A 22516-nucleotide genomic window follows, 5' to 3' on the forward strand; every position below is an offset into this window, starting at 1 on the left:
AAAATATATAGCGGTATGTTAATAATAATAATAATAATAATAATAATAATAATAATAATTTCAGTGTAAAAAAAAGTGCCTGGACATTCCATTGTGGCATCCATAACCAAGGTTTAAGGTGCCATTTGGCAATTAGCTTATATATCTCAGTTTCTAACCCTGGCTAGAACACTAGCAGTTAAGGCAGCTAAAGCCTCATTATAGGCAATTAACTCTTGTCTGCCATTTTTCCTATGCCAGCTGTCTCTCCCGTAGCCTTTCGCGTATTCGTTCTGCGGGGATAGTATGATAATAGGAAGAGCTGCTATAAGCCTCATGCACAGGGTAAAATGAAATGTACACATTCTCTCCATCTTTCTCCCCTCTTCTGTGTCTTGCCCCAAAGCCACACAAGCAACCTCTGGCCCAGCGAAGCATCAAGCCTTAGAGTATCCCGTTACCAGTTGCCGTCCTAGTGGCTAGAGTGGAAGTTGTTGAAAACACTGACCTGGTGACAAAGTCTTGTTCAGCGAAGGCAAAGTCAATGCTCTGCAAGAGCAGAAGCTGAAAGCTACAGGGCTGGTTAGCAAAGGCGAGTCATGCACCAAGAGGGATGAAAGGTGGAAGCAAAGAGAGCACAGGTGAAAACGGTGGAATTCTGAGTTCCCATTGTTCTTCCAAACCATCCACAGTGCTACAAAGGGCACACATGGGGGAACAAAAATAGCTGAAGCCGAATAAAACCAGGAAGAGGCGAGGGAGCACCGATCAACATTTGGATAATAGGTCACTTGGTGCACACAGCTTGCGAGAAAGAGGTAGCAGACCAAATTGCAAAGTTACCGTATTTTTCGCTCTATAAGACGCACCAGACCACAAGACGCACCTAGTTTTTGGAGGAGGAAAACAAGAAAAAAAATATTCTGAATCTCAGCAGCCAGAACAGCAAGAGGGATCGCTGTGCAGTGAAAGCAGCAATCCCTCTTGCTGTTCTGGCTTCTGGGATAGCTGCGCAGCCTGCATTCGCTCCATAAGACGCACACACATTTCCCCTTACTTTTTAGGAGGGAAAAAGTGAGTCTTATAGAGCAAAAAATACAGTAAATTTTTGTGACAGGAGGACCATTCCGAGTTTGCTTATGGATAACAAGTTTGGTTCCCTGCCCCGCGCTCTGCCCGTTATCATCTTCGACCCTGATGTCAAAACATTTGCATTGGTCTGGGATGCCAAATGGAGAAGAATGAGGCTGGACCACGGGCTGAAGATGATGTATTAGAATCACACACACACACAATTGCTTGCAAGAGAAAAACTGCTAGCCTTCTGTGCTGTTTTCCTGCTTGCAGGAGTAACACCCCCCAACCTGTTTGCAAAAGCGATAAAAAACCCATTCCAGCCCTTCATTCAGCTGCAGGGGCAGGCCTGGCTTCAGACTGCGGCAAGCAGGTGGAGTGCAATTGCCATCGCAATCACAGCCCTTGCTGTGCTTTTGCTGCAGACAGTCAGGAAAGAAAGAAAGAGCAGGTACAGACAGGGATGTCATTTTCAACCGCAGATATGCATCTCCCAGAAGAGGCTTTGTCCAGAAAAGCGGCCTACAGATAAACGAGCTAACTTAATAAATTCAGTTCAACCTAGAGGCACCTCAGCAAATAAGGACCCTCTACCACCCCCATCCCTCTCTCTCTCTCTCTCTCTCTCTCTCTCTCTCTCACACACACACACACACACACACACATATATATACACACTATAATATAAAGTTACCAATTTTGCCAGGGGCTAGAGGAGGCAGGAAATCTAATCCTTTCACTCTTATTATAAACTTCAACATATGCAACGGCAGAAAACTCCAAGAACCTTTCAAAGTAAGTATGCCTCAAAAGCACCTTTTTTCCTCCTTCAAACTCCAGAATTTTTATCATTTTAACTTGTTTTATGTGAACTTGTTATCACAGGCTGATATCATCCATCACTCCTTTTTTATCTCATCGGCTCATCACCTAATCAGAGGCAGGCAGGTTGGGATGTGATCAGAAAGAATGATCCGCATTACAGCCGCCGCCTCATGACAGAGACAAAGATATATCTGCGCTCCTGTCACAGCGTGAACCCACACCCTCGGCCTCCGAGGGAGGCAGCAGACACAGCCTGCAGACAGATGGCTGCCAGCGTCACCAAAGGTCTAATTCTTTCGCTTCTGACATCCTAAAAAAAAATATGACCTAGCTTCCCTTTCATATACTTCCACAGCTCCTGCGGCAGAATCAGGAGTATGCAGGAATAAAACGTTCTGAAGTTATCCGAAGGGAAAAGAGATGAGGAAAAGATGGGCTGGACAGATTGCCGAGCTCAGACCAAGAAACTCTCCAGCCAAACTTAAAGCTTAGCCACTCAGCTTCACGTGCCGACTGCTTCTAAGCTCTGCATCTTTTAAGATGGCGGGCAGTAATAACACGGCTTGAAGCAATTCGGATAGGGATTGCAAAACGCTTCTGCGCTTTAGAAAAAACTAACGCTGATTATTTGGATCATAGGTATCAAGGATTTTCCCTCAAGGAAAGACACTGCTGGGATGTTTTTTCCACACGAGACATAACCGGCTGTGTTCTTAGATAAATAAGGTATACTATTCATTGTATCAAATCATAAATCAGCGGATCGGATCATTCTCTAATCAGTTCATGCATAAGGTCCATCCTTGTAATTCCACCTGTCTGTTCATAAGGTCCAAACAATCCACATGAAAGGTTGTTACAGTTCCACAGAATCCTTTCACAGAGTCTAAGACAAGGATTTCCAGAATATTGGCCTTGTTTCGCCGTCCTGGGCTTCATCAGTACAGTGGTGCCTCGCAAGACGAAATTAATTCGTTCCGCAAGTTTTTTCTTCTTGCGAGTTTTTCGTCTTGCGATGCACAGTTTCCCATAGGAATGCATTGAAAATCAATTAATGCGTTCCTAGGGAAACCGCTTGCCAGGCTGGCGGTGCGGAGAAGGACTTTTCTCCCCACCGCAAGCCTTCAGGACAGGTACGGGAACAGAGGGGAAGGCGCGCAGCGCTTTCCCTCTGTTCCCGGGGCTTGCGTGGGAGGAGGGTTTTTTCCTCCCCACCGCCAACATTCAGAACAGCATTCTGAATGTTGGCGGTGGAAAGGAAAACCCTCCTCCCACCCCAAGTCTTCAGGAAAGCCATCCGATGCCGGGCGGCGGGAGAAGGTGTCCCCCCCCCGCCCGGCATCGGAGCTTCGTTCCGATGCCGGGCGGCGGGAGGAGGCATTTCCCCCCCGCCCGGCATCGGAGCTTCGTTCCGATGCCGGGCGGGGGGGAGGAGGCGTCCCCCCCCCCCGCCCGGCATCGGAGCTTTGTTCCGATGCCGGGCGGCGGGAGGAGGCATTCCCCCCCCCCGCCCGGCATCGGAGCTTCGTTCTGATGCCGGGCGGGGGGGAGGAGGCGTTCTCCCCCCCCCGCCCGGCATCGGAGCTTCGTTCCGATGCCGGGCGGCGGGAGGAGGCATTTCCCCCCCCCGCATCGGAGCTTCGTTCCGATGCCGGGCGGCGGGAGGAGGCATTCCCCCCCCCGCCCGGCATCGGAGCTTTGTTCCGATGCCGGGCGGGGGGGAGGAGGCATTTCCCCCCCCCCCCGCCCGGCATCGGAGCTTCGTTCCGATGCCGGGCGGGGGGGAGGAGGCGTTCCCCCCCCCCGCCCAGCATCGGAGCTTTGTTCCGATGCCGGGCGGGGGGGGGGAAGGAGGCGTTCTCCCCCCCCCCGCCCGGCATCGGAGCTTCGTTCCGATGCCGGGCGGCGGGAGGAGGCATTCCCCCCCCCCGCCCGGCATCGGAGCTTCGTTCCGATGCCGGGCGGGGGGGGAAGGAAGCGTTCCCCCCCCCGCATCGGAGCTTCGTTCCGATGCCGGGCGGGGGGAGGAGGTCCGAGGACAGTGGGGAAGACGCGCTGCGCTTCCCCGCTGTCCCGGAGATTTCCCTATGGGCTTTCGTCTTGCGAAGCAAGCCCATAGGGAAATTCGTTTTGCGAAGCGCCTCCAAAACGGAAAACCCTTTCGTCTAGCGGGTTTTCCGTCTTGCGAGGCGTTCGTCTTGCGGGGCTCCACTGTAGTTAAAGCTCATTTGTGATATTACAGGACAGTGGATCTTATGGCAGATCCGCCATAAGATTGTGAAGGAGGAGACTGGGCTTCATCAGAGTTGACTACCCAATAGCCTTATAAAAGATGTTGGGGCACCCTGGCTTTGTGGAGGACCTTCTGATACAGAGCGAGAGTGTGTCTCTGGAGTGACAAGTGCATTTTCCAATCAACCTCTTAGTGGGTGGGCGAGCCCACAGGGGAACAGCCCTTTAGATGAGGGCTGAGCTGAGCTCTTATGGCTGCACACTTGGATAGCTCAGGTAATCTTGACAGACAGGTCATTGTGCATGTTGCTGTTGCCAGCTTTGAGGCAAATATTGCATTTGGTTATTGGGGAAGCATAAGCTGCATGATATCGGAACCATTTTCATCCATGGAGGCCCAAGTGGCGCAGGTAACCTTGTGATTGGACTACCGCAATGTGCTCTGTGTGGGGCTTCCCTTCTGACCGGTTCACGAAGACAGTACCATCCTGTTCACCAGTCCACAAAAAAGTATGCATTTTTAGTTATTTTTAAAAAAATGTTCATAAACAACAAGAGTTTGCCAACAGGTTGGAGATCCAAGTACAGTGGTACCTCAGGTTACATATGCTTCAGGTTACAGACTCTGCTAACCCAGAAATAGTGCTTCAGGATAAGAACAGAAATCGTGCTCTGGCGGCACGGCAGCAGCAGGAGGCCCCATTAGCTAAAGTGGTGCTTCAGGTTAAGAACAGTTTCAGGTTAAGAACGGACCTCCGGAACAAATTAAGTACTTAACCTGAGGTACCTCTGTACTGGAGCAGCCAGGGTGGGGTGGGGGTGTATGCATCCCAGGAAAGAAACACATGATAGTGTAAAAAGGTAGGCATTGGAGAGATTCCTTGGCTGGCTGGTTATGTATCTGACAGATTCTAATTTGCTGGTTTCAGCCTATAATTGTGTGATTAATCTGCTGGCAGCATCTGCAGCTCTCTGCCTCTATTCATCTTTATTTACAGTCAATTTCCAGCTGCAGCCTTAATTTGAGCTTCCTTCCAATATAACTGCCCTTCTTCTCTGTATTCTTCACCAGGTCCTAATGGCAGGAAAACACATTTTCTCTGCAGCCCCCCCCCCTTTTTTTTTGCCAAATGTGATCCTGTTTAGGAGCCCTGGCATACATCCAGCATTTGCATGACACAAAGAGTCTCGAGTAGTTTATGAATATTTCAGAAGCTAGCATGATTCATTCAAGAGACAACTCCTGCCAAGGCCTAGGTTCTGCAACTTGCAGAACATCACGATTTTGCAGCCAAGTGCTTCAATGACTTTACGACATGGCAGCTTAATCCCTGTACACAGAACGCATTTACGGAGCATGTGTTCACATGCAATTCACTCAAGGTACAGTGCCCATTTTGGAGATTGTTTGCAAATACAGGAGATCCAGCCAATATACGCAGTCTGGCCATATTGTTCAAACTTTACAGAACAGGGGTGCTTCCAACCTGCCCACACTTTGGAGATCCGATTCAGACCAGATGCCTGTCCCTATATGACAGAGAGAGCAGATTGCAATGTGGAAAGCTAGCATGAAATGGAGCAGTCCTGCCTATAACTCTTTGCAGTGACACAACAGCTTTCTATATGTCAGAAATGTTTGTGATGATGAACATTTAAACACAAAAACGCTCTGTCAGCATTCTGAAGTTGTAAAGGTAAAGACCCCTGGATGGTTAAGTCCAGTCAAAGGCGACTATGGGGTGCGGTGCTCATCTCGCTTCAGGCCGAGGGAGCTGGCATTCGTCCACAGACAGCATTCCGGGTCATGTGGCCAGCATGACTAATTCGCTTCTGGCGCAAAGGGGCACCGTGGTGGGTGCCAGAGCGCACGGAAACGTTGCTTACCTTCCCACCACAGCGGTACCTATTTATCTACTTGTGCAGGCACGTTTTCGAACTGCTAGGTTGGCAGGAGCAGGGACAGAACAATGGGAGCTCACTCTGCTACACGGATTCGAACTGCCGGCCTTCTGATCGGCAAGCCCAAGAGGCTCAGCAGTTTAGACCACAGAGCCACCTGCTCCCTCCTGTGAAGTTGTACCCTTCCAGAAAGAATGGTGCCATTGTTATAAGAATTCTTAGGTCTCAAATATAGAATTAATATTCATAAGTGCACAAGGTGAACACACATACATAAGTGTATAAACCACATGTCTGAAATAGTACAAGGGAGCAATTCTGAAGCCATCTTGATTCTTAATGACATCAAGATGGACCCTGAGGTCCAGCGCTGAGGGCCTTCTGGCGGTTCCCTCGCTGCGAGAAGCCAAGTTACAGGGAACCAGGCAGAGGGTCTTCTCGGTAGTGGCACCCGCCCTGTGGAATGCCCTCCCACCAGATGTCAAAGGAAAAAACAACTACCAGACTTTTAGGAGACATCTGAAGGCAGATCTGTTTAGGGAAGCTTTTAATATCTGAAGGACTATTGTATTTTAATATTTTGTTGGAGGCTGCCCAGAGTGGCTGGGGAGGCCCAGCCAGATGGGCGGGGTATAAATAGTAAATTTATTATTATTATTATTATTATTATTATTATTATGCCCCTAATATTTCCCTAACCCTCTCCAAAAAATCCCTGCATTGCAGGGGGTTGGGCTAGAATGTCCCTTCCAACTCTACAATTCTATGATTCTATTACTCCAGTTAGAATCTACCGCTTGTGTTATTTTGCATGCAACCCACTAGTTCTCCATTCTTTTGTCAGAATCCTCAAGAAACACACAGAATCAGGAGCCAAAAACTGGTGCCCTGCCTAGATCTGGAGTTGTCTCTCAGTGCATCTACCTAGCCAGCACAGGTCCACGCTCTACACTTGTAAAACAAAAGAGCATGAAAACAACAGGGCTGAGTCCAACAGGATTCGAGAGCGTTGCTTCCCTACTCACATGAAATCCCATGGCTCTGAAGCGCCTCCAGCTTCAAAGCCGGGGAGATAACAGAGGTAGCAGCAATGACCAATTTTGCAGAGGCGGCTCTCCTGCAGGGGCACGCCCCTGTTTGCCACAGGATAGAAAATCAATTCCCCCAAAGGTGCCTAGGAATCCAGAAGAAACGGCAGACACAATAATCTCCTAATCAGCACTGCATTCTAGAGAAGGGCAGCAATTTGGCAATAGCCCAGCTGGCCAGAAAATGCAAAGAGAGGCGTCTTTGCAATTCTGGCACACAACAGCCCTGTTTAGGGAAGTTTTTAATGTTTAATGCTGTATTGTGGTTTTAATATTCGTTTCAGAGCCGCCCAGAGTGGCTGGGGAAACCCAGCCAGATTGGCGGGGTATAAATTAATAATATTAATAATAATAATAATAATAATAATAATAATAATAATAATTATTAATGGAGCTTTTGGCTCATTCCTTGCAGAGCGACACACAAGCCGCTGGTTGCAACCAAGCAATTAAGACATTTGGAGGGATCTCGAAATAATAGCCTTTCCCAGTGGTTACGGCTTGATTAAAAACCTAATGACTAATCAATAAAACTATAATTACAACTTTCACCATTTTGCGTGCAATTTGGGACACGCCAAAAGGGGGGAGGGATCAATCAAGTAAGAATCGATAGGGAGTGGGGAGGAGGGGAATGAATCTCCCCCTCATTTGCCTCACCTCTGAGGAAACTGAACCAAACTCCAAATTCAAGTATTTTGCAGCCTGGCTTCTTATCAAAAAGAAGAAGGAAGAAGGAAGGAGGTGTTAAAACCCCCACACACAAACATGCACATTTTAGAAGGCTTCTGCAGAGTGCTGCTTTAACAGGGAGACCGTCACCCTGAAACGTAACTGAGGTTCTAAGAGAGGTCTCTATAGAATATGCTTCCCTTAACAAGTAATGGGATCCTGAAGCCTCAAATAGCACAGTACAGTGGTACCTCAGGTTAAGAACTTAATTCGTTCTGGAGGTCCATTCTTAACCTGAAACTGTTCTTAACCTGAGGTACCACTTTAGCTAATGGGGCCTCCCGCTGCCACCGTGCTGCTGGCACCGCACAATTTCTGTTCTCATCCTGAAGCAAAGTTCTTAACCTGAGGTACTATTTCTGGGTTAGCAGAGTCTGTAACCTGAAGCGCCTGTAACCTGAAGCGTATGTAACCTGAGGTACCACTGAAGCTCCAAACTCCGTCCCCACCCCCCACCTATGCACTACCCATGTATAAGACGACCACCATTTTTAGCATGATTTTTAAAGAAAAAAACCTAGTCTTACTCACAGAAAAGTACAGTACATAGAATTTTCCCCAGCATAGTAACTCTTGTGCATTTTATTGCATTTTAAATATTTTTTAAAGCTGCCTCAAGATTTTCAGTTAACTGGCAGGATATAAACACTCCAGATACCGAACCTGACCTGCTTTAGACCTCGTGATACATCTTGTCCCTCTGGATATAGATCGACGCTACCAATGGGTTCGTTATCCTTCCAAAGCCTACACTAGGCAGCCAATGATGGCAGAAATCCCTTGCAAAATGACCCCCTCATTCAGGTGTGCATCTGCGCACTCTCCCCCATCCCCATCTTGTGAAAAACAGATTCCAACTTCTACTTACTACTTCTCCCAAGGAAGCGGCCAGCATGTGCGTGAGAGGAGAGAAATATGGAGATGCATCTTTGCGGAGCGTGGCTTTTGTAAACTCGTAGGTGGCAAAAAAGGCAGCAGCTGGAACAGAAGACAGAGTGTCTGTTAATAATAAAATAATAATAATAATAATAATAATAATAATAATAATAATAATAATTTATTTGTAACCCGCCCATCTAGCTGGGTTTCCCCAGCCACTCTGGGCGGCTTCCACAGAGACCAAAAATACATTAAAATATCACACATTAAAAACTTCCCTGAGCAGGGCTGCCTTAAGTTGTCTTCTGAATATCAGGTAGTTGTTTATCGCTTTGACATCTGATGGGAGGGCATTCCACAGGGCGGGCGCCACTACCGAGAAGGCCCTCTGCCTGGTTCCCTGTAGCTTTGCTTCTCGCAATGAGGGAACCGCCAGAAGGCCCTCAGTGCTGGACCTCAGCGTCTGGGCAGAACGGTGGGGGTGGAGACGCTCCTTCAGGTATACTGGGCCGAGGCCGTTTAGGGCTTTAAAGGTCAACACCAACACTTTGAATTGTGCTCGGAAACGTACTGGGAGCCAATGTAGGTCTTTCAAGACTGGTGTTATGTGGTCTCGGCGGCCGCCCCCAGTCACCAGTCTAGCTGCCGCATTCTGGATTAGTTGTAGTTTCTGGGTCGCCTTCAAAGGTAGCCCCACGTAGAGTGCATTGAAGTAGTCCAAGCGGGAGATAACTAGAGCAAGCACCACTCTGGTGAGACAGTCTGCGGGCAGGTAGGGTCTCAGCCTGCGTACCAGGTGGAGTTGGTAGACAGCTGCCCTGTTAAGCTGCTCAGGGGTCCACTCCAATAGCACATGAAACTGTGGGTGCAACATCGACTACACTTCAAGTGCTATAAGGTGAAGATCTCCTAGCATCTCGCCCAAAGCAAGTGCCCAGAAAAAATCCCTGCCCCACCGCACATCATTCAGAATGAAAATCTCCAGAAGCAAGGAGAAGGCAGTGGCCTTCTAGCAGTGCTAGGAAAAAATCTACAGTGGTACCTTGGTTCTCAAACACCTTGGTACTCAAACAACTTGGAACCCAAACACTGCAAACTCAATGAAGTTTTAAAAGAAAGGTGGGGAATTACACTGCAGACTGTACATGAATGAGCAATTCAACATTCAAGTTGGACTTCCAGGTGTTCAGAAACACCAACTCTAGTCACCTTTTATTGTAAATATTCCCTTTTCTTTAAAAAGCCACAAATCCAAAATACCAAAATGGTGGCATAAAAGTAAAGTTAGATGTTGAAACCACAGCGGTAGCATATTTACTCAAGTCTAATGCAACATCAAATCCAATGCGCACCTTAATTTTCACAACGTAATTTGGCCAGAAAAGGTGCGCATTAGATTCAAGTGAATATGGTATTTTGCACAGAAAAGGGGTCTAAAAATCTGCCTTCTGTCCAATCAAAGGCCGTTTAAAATACCTAACTCTTGCTGCATCCCAATAAACAGAAAGCAGTTCAGAATGTAACACTGTAATCCATTTACACAACAACCTGTGCGTAAGTCCGACTGAGCTCAACTGAACTGAACTTCTGAGTCAGTGTGCACAGGATTGTGCTGTAAAAATGCAAACGGTACAGAACAAAAGGAGTGAACTTTGCCAAGAGGAAGAATTTTTAATTGTGTGACAGGGCTCCTCCGTCTGTCGCCCTCTGCTGCTAATCAAAAGATGCTTATCATCTCCAAAAGGAGATAAGAGCAGAGACGATGGAGAACAGAAAATTTTCATATCATCTTATGAAGGGCTGGGAAGGTTTGAAGGTGCCCGAGGATGCTTCCATAAACTTTCAATAACATCCAGCAGCAGAAGTCAAGCTGAAAGTGCTCAGAAAGAGTAAGGGTATTGCTTGACCCTGCTTCTTTAAGTTCATTCAACATTTATAGCAAGCCTATTCAAATGTAACACTAAGCCATGTTCCAGTGATATGCGCTAGGGAAGCAGCAACAGCAAATTTGTAACTGCAATGTGGACTCCCAGCATTTGAACATAGAAGAAGAGTTTGGATTTGATATCCCGCTTTATCACTACCCGAAGGAGTCTCAAAGCGGCTAACATTCTCCTTTCCCTTCCTCCCCCACAACAAACACTCTGTGAGGTGAGTGGGGCTGAGAGACTTCAAGAAGTGTGACTAGCCCAAGGTCACCCAGCAGCTGCATGTGGAGGAGCGGGGAAGCAAACCCGGTTCCCCAGATAACGAGTCTACAGCTCTTAACCACTACACCACACTGGCTCTCATTGCAAAATTATGGTTTTAAAAAGCAAAACCACAGAGTAGACAATACTGGGCTAAATGTGAAACAGAGGGAAGAATTCAACGAAGCAACAGAGGAGACTGCTCTGTCAGTGTGGGCAGAAGGCCTTGCACTGACAAAGCAAACTCTCCTCTCCCTGCGCTGTTCTGGTTGTTCTCCAATCCCAGGCTCTGAGTCAACTGGGGGGGCGGGGCATGCAGGGGAGGAGAACCAGTTAGTTGAATCCGGCCCATAGCAGTTAAGGGACTGAGCTACAATGAGGGTGTGCCCTGTCTGAATCTCCACTAGGCCATGAACTTACAAGGCGGTCTTAAGAATCCACTCTTTAAGCCTCAGTCCCCATCCACACCCTCACCTGCAATATGGAGACAATTATACTGACTTGCCTCTGGCTTGTTGCAAGGATTACATCCATTTCATCACTTGTAAATGTGTTACCTATGATTATTATAACCATTACTTCTAGATCAGGGGTTCCCAAACTGTGGACTGCAAACCAGCAGCAGCCCATAAGTTTCATTCAGGTGGTCTGTGGCATGTCTGCGAAGAACGCTTACCATCTGAATCCCATAGAATTATATGGAATTCAAAATGCAATACAATAAAAAAAGAAAAGGAGCAAAACGTACAACTGAAAACCATCCAGCATCTAGCACAGAACCTTACAATTCCCACAGTGGAAGAAAATAATAATTAAGTGGTCTGCCAAGACGCTCAGTAATTTCCAAGTGGTCTGGAGGGGGGTGGGGAGTTGGAGAACCACTGTTCTAGATAAATCCAAAAATTTATCTGGTCTGATTTCTCTCATGAAAGAGAGGGATAATAGTATCCAAAAGATAAGGGCCCTCATTTTCACACCATCCTGATGCCTTCAAGCATTTTTCAGAGGTACTAGCAAAGTTCAGGCCTGAAACCAACCAGCGGATAGTTAAAAGGTAGCAGCATTGATCACAAATACAGAACATATAAACGGCCTCCTTACCATTTGGAAAGGACCCTACAGCAATGGAAGGAACACCAGCATAGATGCCACGGAAGCCACCAGCCTTCTTAAATCCTTGAGGACTCTGCAGTCTCGTCTTGACTGTATCCAAGGGGAACAATATCAAGTCAACACACACTCCAGCTAGCCCACCAGCCTTCAAAACAGAAAAGAAATTTTTTCATGTTAACTGGGGTGGGGGTGGAGAGAGACAGAATACTGGCAGGTTCACATGATTAATTTCTCAGTTTAATAAACCAGAAAATGTACACGTCATTCAATGGCGCACGGAGCCTCATTTCTGCTGCTTTGCTCCTCCCTTAGTGCAAGCAGCTGAACAAACCAGGTTTCAGGTTTTACCTCTAGCTTCCATTTAAGAGCAAACCTGGAAATGCTGCTTTAACAGTTTGCAAGCAAAACAGGATATTAAGCCAACTCTAAGCCACAGTTTTAGAGCCTGGAGCATAGCATAACACAAAATCAGAGGGACAACCACCCCCAATAACCTTATCCTTGCCGGTTCTGATTCTGGAGTTCACATAATATTAATCACACACACACACACACACACGGCAGGGGGCAGTTGCTATCTAATAGTGGCAGGGAACATTCATCACTACCAGGAAATATAGTCAAGGTGGCCACACCCCACTCACTTTCATTTCACAGAAATCTCTTAGACGGTACCTGTACATTTTGCCCCATAACTTTCTTTCCACAAGGGCTAGTAGTACTGCTGAACAACATTTTCAAAGACAGATTAAAATTGTATCCAGACCCTTGATCATCTTGGTTGCCCTCCTCTTCCACGCATTCCAGCATGTCAACATCCTTCTTAAAGTGTGATGCCCAGAACAGGGCACAGTATTTCAGATGTGGTCGGACCAAGGCAGAATAGAGTGGCACTATTACTTCCCTTGATCTGGACACTATAGTGCTGTTGATGCAGCCTAGAATAGCATTTGCCTTTTTTGCTGCTGCATCACACTGTTGACTCATGTTAAACTTGTGGTCCACTAAAAACCCCTAGATCCTTTTCACATGTACTACTAGTAAGCCAGGTGCCCCACATCTTATATTTGTACAGTTGGTTATTCCTGCCTAAGTGTAGAACCTTACATTTGCCCCTATTGAAATTTGTTTTGTTAGTGAAGGCCCAGTTCGCCAATCTGTTACAGTCATTTTGAATCATGATTCTGTCTTCCGTGGCATTAGTTACCCCTCCCAGTTTGGTGTCATCTGCAAATTTGATGATATGCACGTATTATGTTGGAGGGATACGCCGTTAGCATAAGAAATTACTGTGGAATACAAGTATGCAGAAACAGCAACAAAGGGACATGAACAGATAGCTAATATTTATGAATTGATAGCATTATACTAAGCACCAAATCGTAAACAGGACCAACACAGCCCCTGCGTATAGTATCTCTCTCATGAAGCCATTTTGAACCGATTCAAATTATTTCAAATCTGCAAAGACACAGGCAGGTCAGACAAGACTACATTACCAACTGGCCAAACAAAATATAAGGTAAAGGTAATGGGACCCCTGACCATTAGGTCCAGTCATGACCGACTCTGGGGTTGCGGCGCTCATCTCGCTTTACTGGCTGAGGGAGCTGGCGTACAGCTTCTGGGTCATGTGGCCAGCATGACTAAGCTGCTTCTGGCGAACCAGAACAGCACACGGAAACGCCGTTTACCTTCCCTCCAGAGCGGTACCTATTTATCTACTTGCATTTTGACATGCTTTTGAACTGCTAGGTTGGCAGGAGCTGGGACTGAGCAACGGCAGCTCACCCCGTCGCGGGGATTCGAACCGCCGACCTTCTGATTGGCAAGTCCTAGGCTCTGTGGTTTAACCCACAGCGCCACCCACGTCCCAAACAAAATATAGCAAGAGGCTATTTATTTATTTAGAAGATTTTTAAGCCACCCTTTAGGGCACACTGTCCTCACAAGGTGGTTTTCACAAAGTTAAAAACAAAACATCACCACGACCATCACAGCAATAAAATACTCCACCAACCCCTTAATTTGTAAGCAGCAACAACAACATGGTTTAAAAGAACAGCGAACAGCACACTAAATTTAGACAGACACAGGCTGGAATAAAAATGACTTTAAGGGCCTTTGGCATTTCTCTAGGAAGGGAATGTTAATGGTACAGGGTCACAAGTGAAAAGGCCCTGTTCTTGGTTCCCTCCAATCTAACAGCTTTCACTGGTGGGCCAGAAAGAGCAAGGCCTCTGGTGCAAATCTTAAAGTTCTGGCAGGTTCATACAGATGCAGAGAGTCCTTCAGATAACCCAGTCCAAACCATTTAGGAAGGAAGATGAACTTGTGGCCCTCCAGGTGTTGCTGAACTACAAGTCCCATCAGTCGCAGCCAACTTGGCCAATGGTCGGGGATGACAGGCAATATCTGGAGGGCCACAGGCTCACCCTCAATCACTTGTGCCCTTGAAGGCCAAAACCAGCACTTTAAATTGGGCTTAGAAATGAACAGGAAGCCAATATAAATACAGTGGTGCCTCGCAAGACGAAAAGAATCCGTTCTGTGAGTCTCTTCGTCTAGCGGTTTTTTCGTCTTGCGAAGCAAGCCCATTGACGGATTAGCGGATTAGCGCTATTAGCGGCTTAGCGGCTTAGAAAAAGGGGGGGAGGGGAAAAACCCCGCAGGTACTCGCAAGACATTTTCGTCTTGCGAAGCAAGCCTATAGGAGATTCGTTTTGCGAAGCACCTCCAAAACGGAAAACTCTTTCGTCTAGCGAGTTTTCCGTCTTGCGAGGCATTCGTCTTGCGGGGCACCACTGTAGTAAGGAATTGGTGCGATAGGATCACCTGGCACCCACAAGCATTTTAATTGCTGCATTCTGTACCAGCTACAGTTCCCAAGCCATCTTCAAAGTGGAATGTGTATTAGGTGGGCTAATAAGGATTTCTATAAGCTACTAAAATGTTGATAACATACCTGCAAGACTTCATTACCACATTGCAAAATTAAATGGTGTTGTCTTAAAACACATACATACACACACATCAGCAGCATGTTCTTCCAAACCAAGGCCCAAAGATACATCAAATGTTCATTTTCTTTGAAAATAAATCAAACAGTAATTAATTTCAGCTCACAAAGTACTGCTGAATATCTTGATAGCAGAAGCCCAGGGAAGCCACCCCCACTTCCGATATTCTTTTCCATACCATTCAAGAGGGACTCACTGGCTACAGTTAAAGTTTTAATCAATAAGTTAATTACTCTTCTAATCAGCTTGGCTATTTTGCATGCATTGATTTTGCAACCCCATGCAAGTTATATCCTTCTAGCTTCTTCTCCATCACAATTGTTATCTGTAACAAGTGATTAAAAAGGGGGGAAACAAAATTGATCCAATTTTAATCTAGCCACCTGGCAAAAAGCATGAATCAAAAGTTACTAATTGCTTCTTTGGATTTCAAACTTCTGTATCTTAAACGTAATTTAAATTCATGAAGTGGCTAATGGAGCATCTGCAGGAGAGCACAAATATCTCGCTGTTTGTTCCATCTGTGGAAAACCGTAATGGTTTTTTGTTTTGTTTTTATCACAACAAGGGGATTTAGTCACCCCCTTTTGCAATGCTACATCTGCAGCTTGAAAGCTGATAAATAGAAGTATTTGCATGCAACTGCCTTTGCAACTCAAGGCAAATGTGTTCTGTCACCTTTGTGTGTAGGGTTTCTAGTTTGGGTCTGCTTCAGGGCTGTGATGGTGAGGGGCCTGGACCTGTTTAACTTCAAAAATGTTTGAGGAGAGCCCATAGCGCAGTGAATGATCCGCTGCATGCTGTCAGGTTCAATCTCCATCATTTTAAAAGGAATTTAAGGGAAACAGCTTTGCCAAAACCTTGACAGTCAGAGAAAACAATAAAGGGCCAGTATCTGATAGGGTGTGAGTATAAGTTGACCGTGCTGCTAAATAGTATAATGTAGCTTCATAAGAACATATTCTCAACTTACAAATGGAGAACTGATAAATAGTAATGGTCAATTATTACTTTAATTAGTTGTTATACAGCTGCCTCACTTCTTGTGCGCATTTAACTTGCACAATTTCAGCTTTACATGCTTGGTGGCTGGCTGAAATCGCACACACAAGGTAAAGAGCTTTTAAACTTACTATTTTCATTGAGGTGATACAATGTTATGCCAAATTAGCAACATAATATGTTCAATGTTTCTAATTTGTTAATTTTATTTTACAATACAGTGGTACCGCAGGTTACATACGCTTCAGATTACATCTGCTTCAGGTTACAGACTCTGCTAACCCAAAAATAGTGCTTCAGGTTAAGAACTTTGCTTCAGGATGAGAACAGAAATCGTGCTCTGGCGGCGCGGCGGCAGCAGGAGGCCCCATTACCTAATGTGGTGCTTCAGGTTAAGAACAGTTTCAGGTTAAGTACGGACCTCTGGAACGAATTAAGTACTGAACCCGAGGTACCACTGTACATTTGTTTTTCTAAAACTGGATAAAAAACATAGATTTACAAGGCATGCTCCCATGTTGGCGGTTGGTTATAACTAAAAGCCACCAAATGCCAATTGTTTTCCCAAATGGTACAAGGAAAGAGAATGAAAATCAGTACAATTAAACAGGAACCTGATAGTCTAAAATGCTCAGCAAGGAAGAGGCCACACAAGTCCATTACTGTGGGGGGGAGAAAAGTCAGGCTAAATTATAGATTAGGCCTATAGTACAGTATGGGGTTTGTCTGGGTTTGGGTTTTTTGTTGTTGTTGTTTTGGTCATGTTATTTACTTATCCAATTCCATGTTATTACACAAATATATGCAGGATGTGTTACAATGAATATAAACCTACTAGTCTGTAATGGGGCTGATAAAATGTTGCTTGGGGGCCTGCAAATCCTCCCCAAATTTGCATGAAGCCTGCAACTGCAAGAAAATAAATTGTACTGAACTTCTTCCAAAAAAATATGCTAAGGATTGGATTGTTAAATCTTTCTAGACCTCCAAGAGCTACTCAGTATAGTGCCATGAATCGCAAATTAAAAAATTAATATTTTATATATGTTCTCCTCAAACAAGGTAACTGCCAAGAAAAAAGTCAGGTATGCATATTCATACCCAGAAATCATCCCTTATTCATATCCTTACACACTTCTGCAATTTTATTCTGTAGAGATTGGTATTCTTAAAAAAAGGAGAACCATCTGTAGTGGAAAACTTGAGAATGTGCTCAAAGCAGGGTTCTATTCAACCTATGTTTATGGTTTACAGATGCAACCCTAATCCCAATTACCTGTGAGTAAACCCAACTGAATTTGATAGGACTTACTTCCTAGAAGACATGGTTAGAACTGCACTGTAATGCTCTCTACCTCACACTAAGCCATACATACTACTTTCCCCGTATACACTGCTCTGACAACCTACAGAGTTAATGCTGCAAATCCTGCAATTTTAGATTTCCAGAGATTAAGTCTTATTGAACTCAGTTGGGGTTACCTTTGAGTACACAGGCATAGATAGGATGGCACTGTAAGTGGTTTTTATAACCATCACTTGACAAGCAACATCCTTCTAGCTTCTCATCACATATCTGTAATCAGCCATAACTACAACAAATAAAACTAGTGTTTCTGAGCGTGTGTTTTTTCCTTTGAATTCCTTTCCTCAATGCGTGCGCACACACAAACAAACACAGGCTCCGATCCTAACCATGAAGCCCGACTTCTACCATCACCCTGCCGTTCTGATCACCCACCGAAAGATGGAGAACAAACCTGGAGGCTCCCAGAACGTTTAAGAGTCTTCAGGAAGCTCACACAAACAAGCCAAGCTAGACCCATTGGGGATAGTTAACAAAGCAAAACAAGATCTCTGCCAAACAGACTGGCAGGGCAGTTTGTACGCACAAAACCTTGAACCCAGTTTAGGATCCCAGTTTAGGTATCGCGTGCATGCACACGAAAGCTTATACCCAGAACAAACTTAGTTGGTCTCTAAGGTACTACTGGACAATTTTTTTATTTATTTTTATTCCAGTTTAGGAGGGTCAATTCTGTAAATGCCTTTAGGCTGAACAAAATGTCACCACCGGGTCGTTCATCCCCACCCCCGCCGCCCCACCCTTTCCTTAATTGAATCTGGCAACGCTGCTTGCGTTTCCTTCTCTCACCGTCAGGGAGACCAAGAAATCCCCTCGATCCATGTGCGCACAAAACGTCAGCCGCACGCTGTAAACACACCCGATACTCGTTGCACATGGGCGCAGCCATATTGAAACCTTCCGCCCCGCCCCCTGGTCTGTCACATGACCAGCGCTTGCTCAATCAGCTTCCGTTAATGAACAGTTCACAGGGCCGAGCGCTTGCAGCAGGCGCGTGCGCGGCGTCGGAAAGCGAAGCCGCGGTGAAAGCATTTGCCCTCTTTTCTGTGCCCTTGGCACCTTCCTCTGTCGCTTGACCGTTCGAACACGGCATGCAGTGCTAATGTCTCACTACAAAGGAAACTGATCTGTAGAAAACACAACTTGGGGGAAAAGAGACAGTGCACGTATTTTTGTAAACGAAGAAATATTTAATTAAAATATTTTTTTATAATAGCAGAAGAATGATTACTATAATCCATTTTGGACTGTAGACGAGAAATACTTGTCGTCGTGTGTGTGTGTGATGTTTTATCTTTATTTGCGTTATGAAATATTTAGTAGTATGTGTATGTGTGCTATTAATCAGTGTTTATACACCCTTTAAAAGAGAGCACGTTATAAAGGATAATTGATAGATAATGAAGCGGCTCCCACCCACCCTATTAAATTACAGTATGAGGGAAAGTTAACAGCTTAAAGGACTGGATGGATTAAAGGGCAAACGGAACTGCATTTTGGGGAAATCTTTCAGCTAATAATGCCAAGGAAGAAGCAGAATGTTAAAGTTTATTAAGCGTAATAGTTAATTCCAACCTGGCTTCCCTTCTTGCAGTAATAATCTTGATGAAAACTATTCACAGGTAGTCTAAATAAAGCAGATTAACAATAGCATGCAACTTTAAAAAGATGACTTAGAATGTGTGCTGTTTAGGTATTTAAGCAAAGGTTTTCATTGCTCCTCTTCACAATTTGCAAAGATTGCGTTCAGTTACAGACACCATGCAGAGAAATGAGGCATTAAAACTTCGTAGCCTCCCCTTATCACACTATAAAAAATGAAAGCTAAGGGCTTTGCATTTAATTCTGTGTAGAATTCATTTGATGTTAAGAACTGAGACATACACAGGGTTTTTAGGAAGAAATATGGGAAGCTGCCGTATAATACCAGGCCCAGAAATGTGTCCCTGGAGCCCAGTATTGTCTGTTTTGACTGCCAGCTGCTATAGGGTCACAGGCAGAGGTCTTTCCCCATGACCTGCTACCTGAACCTGCTGATTTAAGATTCTGAGACTGAAGCTGAAATCTTGTGCATGCAAAACAAATTCTCTGTCTCTGACTGATGCTTCCCCCACCACCACCACCCCAGTGCTCTTGTCCATCACTTTGACATAACCACCTTTTTTTTAACTTCAGTGCAAAACTGCTCTGTGTAGTTCTCCAGATACAGACCAAACAATATGATATATTTTTTACCACAAAGGATTTTCAAAAATATTAAGTGGACTCTTTCAATTTACCGCAATTTTCTCTTCATTTTAAGACTAACTTTTTGTTATCATTTTGAGGTGAATAGTCTTTCTTCCCTAACCATGATTGTGGCTGACTCATTTTTCTGGTGTTCTGTGTGACGCATGACGATTTCGGAAAGGAACCTTTACCTCTCCTCTCTTCCTGATCAAGAAACACCAGCAATTGGGGCTGACTGACTACTGAAAAAAAAACCTTGGGAAATATAGTTGTAACCTAAATGACCACCTTTCTGCTTTTTGTGAAATGGTGCAAAGAGATCTGCACCTACTCCTCATCTTTCCCTTCCAAATGGCTCGATTTAAACCATGGCAATTCCAGGTTTATGTTTTAAGGACCATCTGAAAGCTATCAGCACAAAATTGAGGGAGTGGGAGCCAGGAGCAGTAACTGAGATCCTGTCCCCATCTCCGCTGCCATCCAAGGCATCATGCACAGCACTCATGCAGGGTCAGAACTGCAATAGGGTGAGTGGGGCCCTTGCTGTAAGTGGGAACCCAAATCATGATTAATGTGTGTGTGTGTACACATTATTAAAATAAATAATTTTTATTTTGAGTGATATAGCGGGTGATACTGAATGTTATTGGGGCTGGTGGTGAAACACAGTTGCAACAACAACAAATGATGTGTAAAGGTACGGTAAGCTGACAGCAGCTGGGCAGATGTTTCAGAAGCCGGGTAGAAGCGCAAGTTGCCTTTATGATTAACTGCTTGCATCTCTTTTGTCAAAGTTTGGGTTCCTTTTTGCTCTCCTTATTTGAACAAAAGTTCAGTTTTTAAAGGAAGCCGCCCTCTTGCCACTTATTAACCATACAGGCATCCTCTTGGCCCTTTCTTGATCTGCAGTATATATTTAAATGTTTAAATGATACATGCTTGTTGTTTGCCATTTTATTGCAACCGTTGTTAGTCTTTTTCTTTTACACCATAAAATACAGGGGTTGGCTTATGGCAACATTTCATGTTGTTTACCCTGTGTGCGAAGATAACGTAGTTCTGTTTCTGCACCCAAGGCCAGCCAAATTATTCAGGCAGAAAAAATCCACAAATGTCTCTTCCCCCTTCCTGGCAGTAAAATATAACAATAATATAGTAAATAACTAGCTAGCCATTTGCTACCCTTTCATGCTACTGGAATTGGCTGCCTGAGGCAGCCACTTCAGTCTACCCAATGGGAGGACCGGCCCTGCAACAGGATAACAAGCTGTTCTCTGCAGAACAGAAAAGGAAATGTATCCTCTTCTTGGCCCAGTTTTTCATCATTTATCTCAGCCTTTTCAGCCGAGGATGACAGACATTGAAATTTGGCTATGACACATTCGCTCAGCTCAAGGATCTCCTCCATCCAGCGCTTCATATTTGATTTGGCTAAGGCATAAAAGGTTCATTCATAAACATACTTCATTAAAGAGAATGAAGCCTGCCATCACTGCTGGCGCTGAGAGCAAATGTGTACACAAGCTAAGCAGCAATTTCTGTTGAGGAGATGACCTTTCATCATTGCTCTTGATTCTTATGCACACACAAAGAAGATTTCCATTCATCCTAATGACCTATGCTGGAATCAAGCTCTTGTGAAACGTGACTTGTAATAGCTTGCCTGCATAGCAGATTTCCAGGGAGCAGCCTTGTTTGTCTGTGGAACAAAACCAGCTTACAGTGGGAGTGAGGAACCTGTGGCCCTCCAAATGTTGCTGGACTTCAACAGCCATTATCCCGGTCATGCTGGCTGGGACTGATGGGAGTCGGAGTCTAGAGGAACCCAGGCTAACACATGTATTGTGTGGCAGGAGCATCCAATTTTGCTGCACCATGGCTACTTGCTACAAGACCCTGATCCATTTTGTATGTGGTACAAATGCCAAAGCAAACATTTGCACACCAAAAGGGATTCTATAGTTTGTTTCCACTCAGGCACTGGGACTACTGATCCAGAGGATCCCCCAACCCTCCAGAGATTATTTTGAGGGCATTTTGGGTTGCTGGAGGGGCAGAAGATGAAGTTCCACTGCACCCACAGAAGCCTGTTGCGCCAACGCAACTGCAGTGTTGGATACAACCTATGGGACGTCACTCTCTCTTCCGCATGATTCTTGTTATGTACTGAGCTGAATCCTAGAACAATAGGATCAAGAATGCAGCAGTCTGATTGGTCCGCAGGAGCCACCCAATCCAGCTCCAGGTAGAAGTGAATCAGCAACCTGATTGGCCCGCAGGAGCAGCCAATCAGGCTCCTGGATGAAGTGAATCCACAACCTGATTGGCCTACAGGAGCAGCCCGGAATTAGCCAATCATGCGGGGCCCAGTGTGTAAATAATGTATATATAGCTAGATGTTTTGGGGAAAGTTTCATTCATTGCTATTACGAGCTGAATAAAGAGCATGAAATTCACACTCAACTCCGAGTAGATTTCAATTCTGCAGTGATGAAATGCATAGCTCAGTTTGGGAAATGCAACAGTGGATTCGCAACAGGGAAATTAGAAGCAGGAGGTATGTTGCAGGAACAACAGGCAGGCAGTAGTAGTTGTCAGCTGGACACTAAAGTCTTAACATCTGGCCTGTAGAATTTCTTTGGAATTTTCCTCTAGGTCACGATACTTTAGCAAACCCATTGGGCAAAGAGCTGGACTCGATTCTTGCAGTTTTGTGTTCAGGTTTCAATTCTGGCATGAGCAAATTGCCCTGTATTGAACATGACGCTCTTTCTCAGCTTCTGTCCTGTTTTAAAAGCTAACCAGCTCACTTGCAGGGCTTCTCTGTGAAAGCAAACCCACTGTAAAGCACTTTGCAAATGAAAATACACTGTAGTGACACATGCC

General features: G+C 45.2%; 1 protein-coding gene across 5 annotated transcripts in view; it reads right to left on the reverse strand.

The window, feature by feature from the left end:
• The window catches only part of SLC25A26 (solute carrier family 25 member 26), a 123425-nt gene extending 105112 nt beyond the window's left edge, over positions 1–18313 (reverse strand). For all 5 annotated transcript variants that reach the window (XR_013983005.1, XM_080995907.1, XM_080995906.1 and 2 more), the window contains exons 1-3: positions 18191–18313; positions 12002–12158; positions 8701–8810 (exon numbers count right to left, since the gene is read on the reverse strand). Coding sequence is in view for 4 of the 5 variants with exons in the window: in XM_080995907.1 (XP_080852033.1) it covers positions 8701–8810; positions 12002–12158; positions 18191–18223 (300 nt within the window). In the remaining variant the exon portion in view is untranslated. The remainder of the gene's footprint in view (positions 1–8700; positions 8811–12001; positions 12159–18190) is intronic.
• Positions 18314–22516: the final 4203 nt, after the last annotated feature.

This window comes from Podarcis pityusensis (genome assembly GCF_964106645.2).
Source record: "Podarcis pityusensis genome assembly, chromosome: 2".
Lineage (NCBI taxonomy): Eukaryota > Metazoa > Chordata > Lepidosauria > Squamata > Lacertidae > Podarcis > Podarcis pityusensis.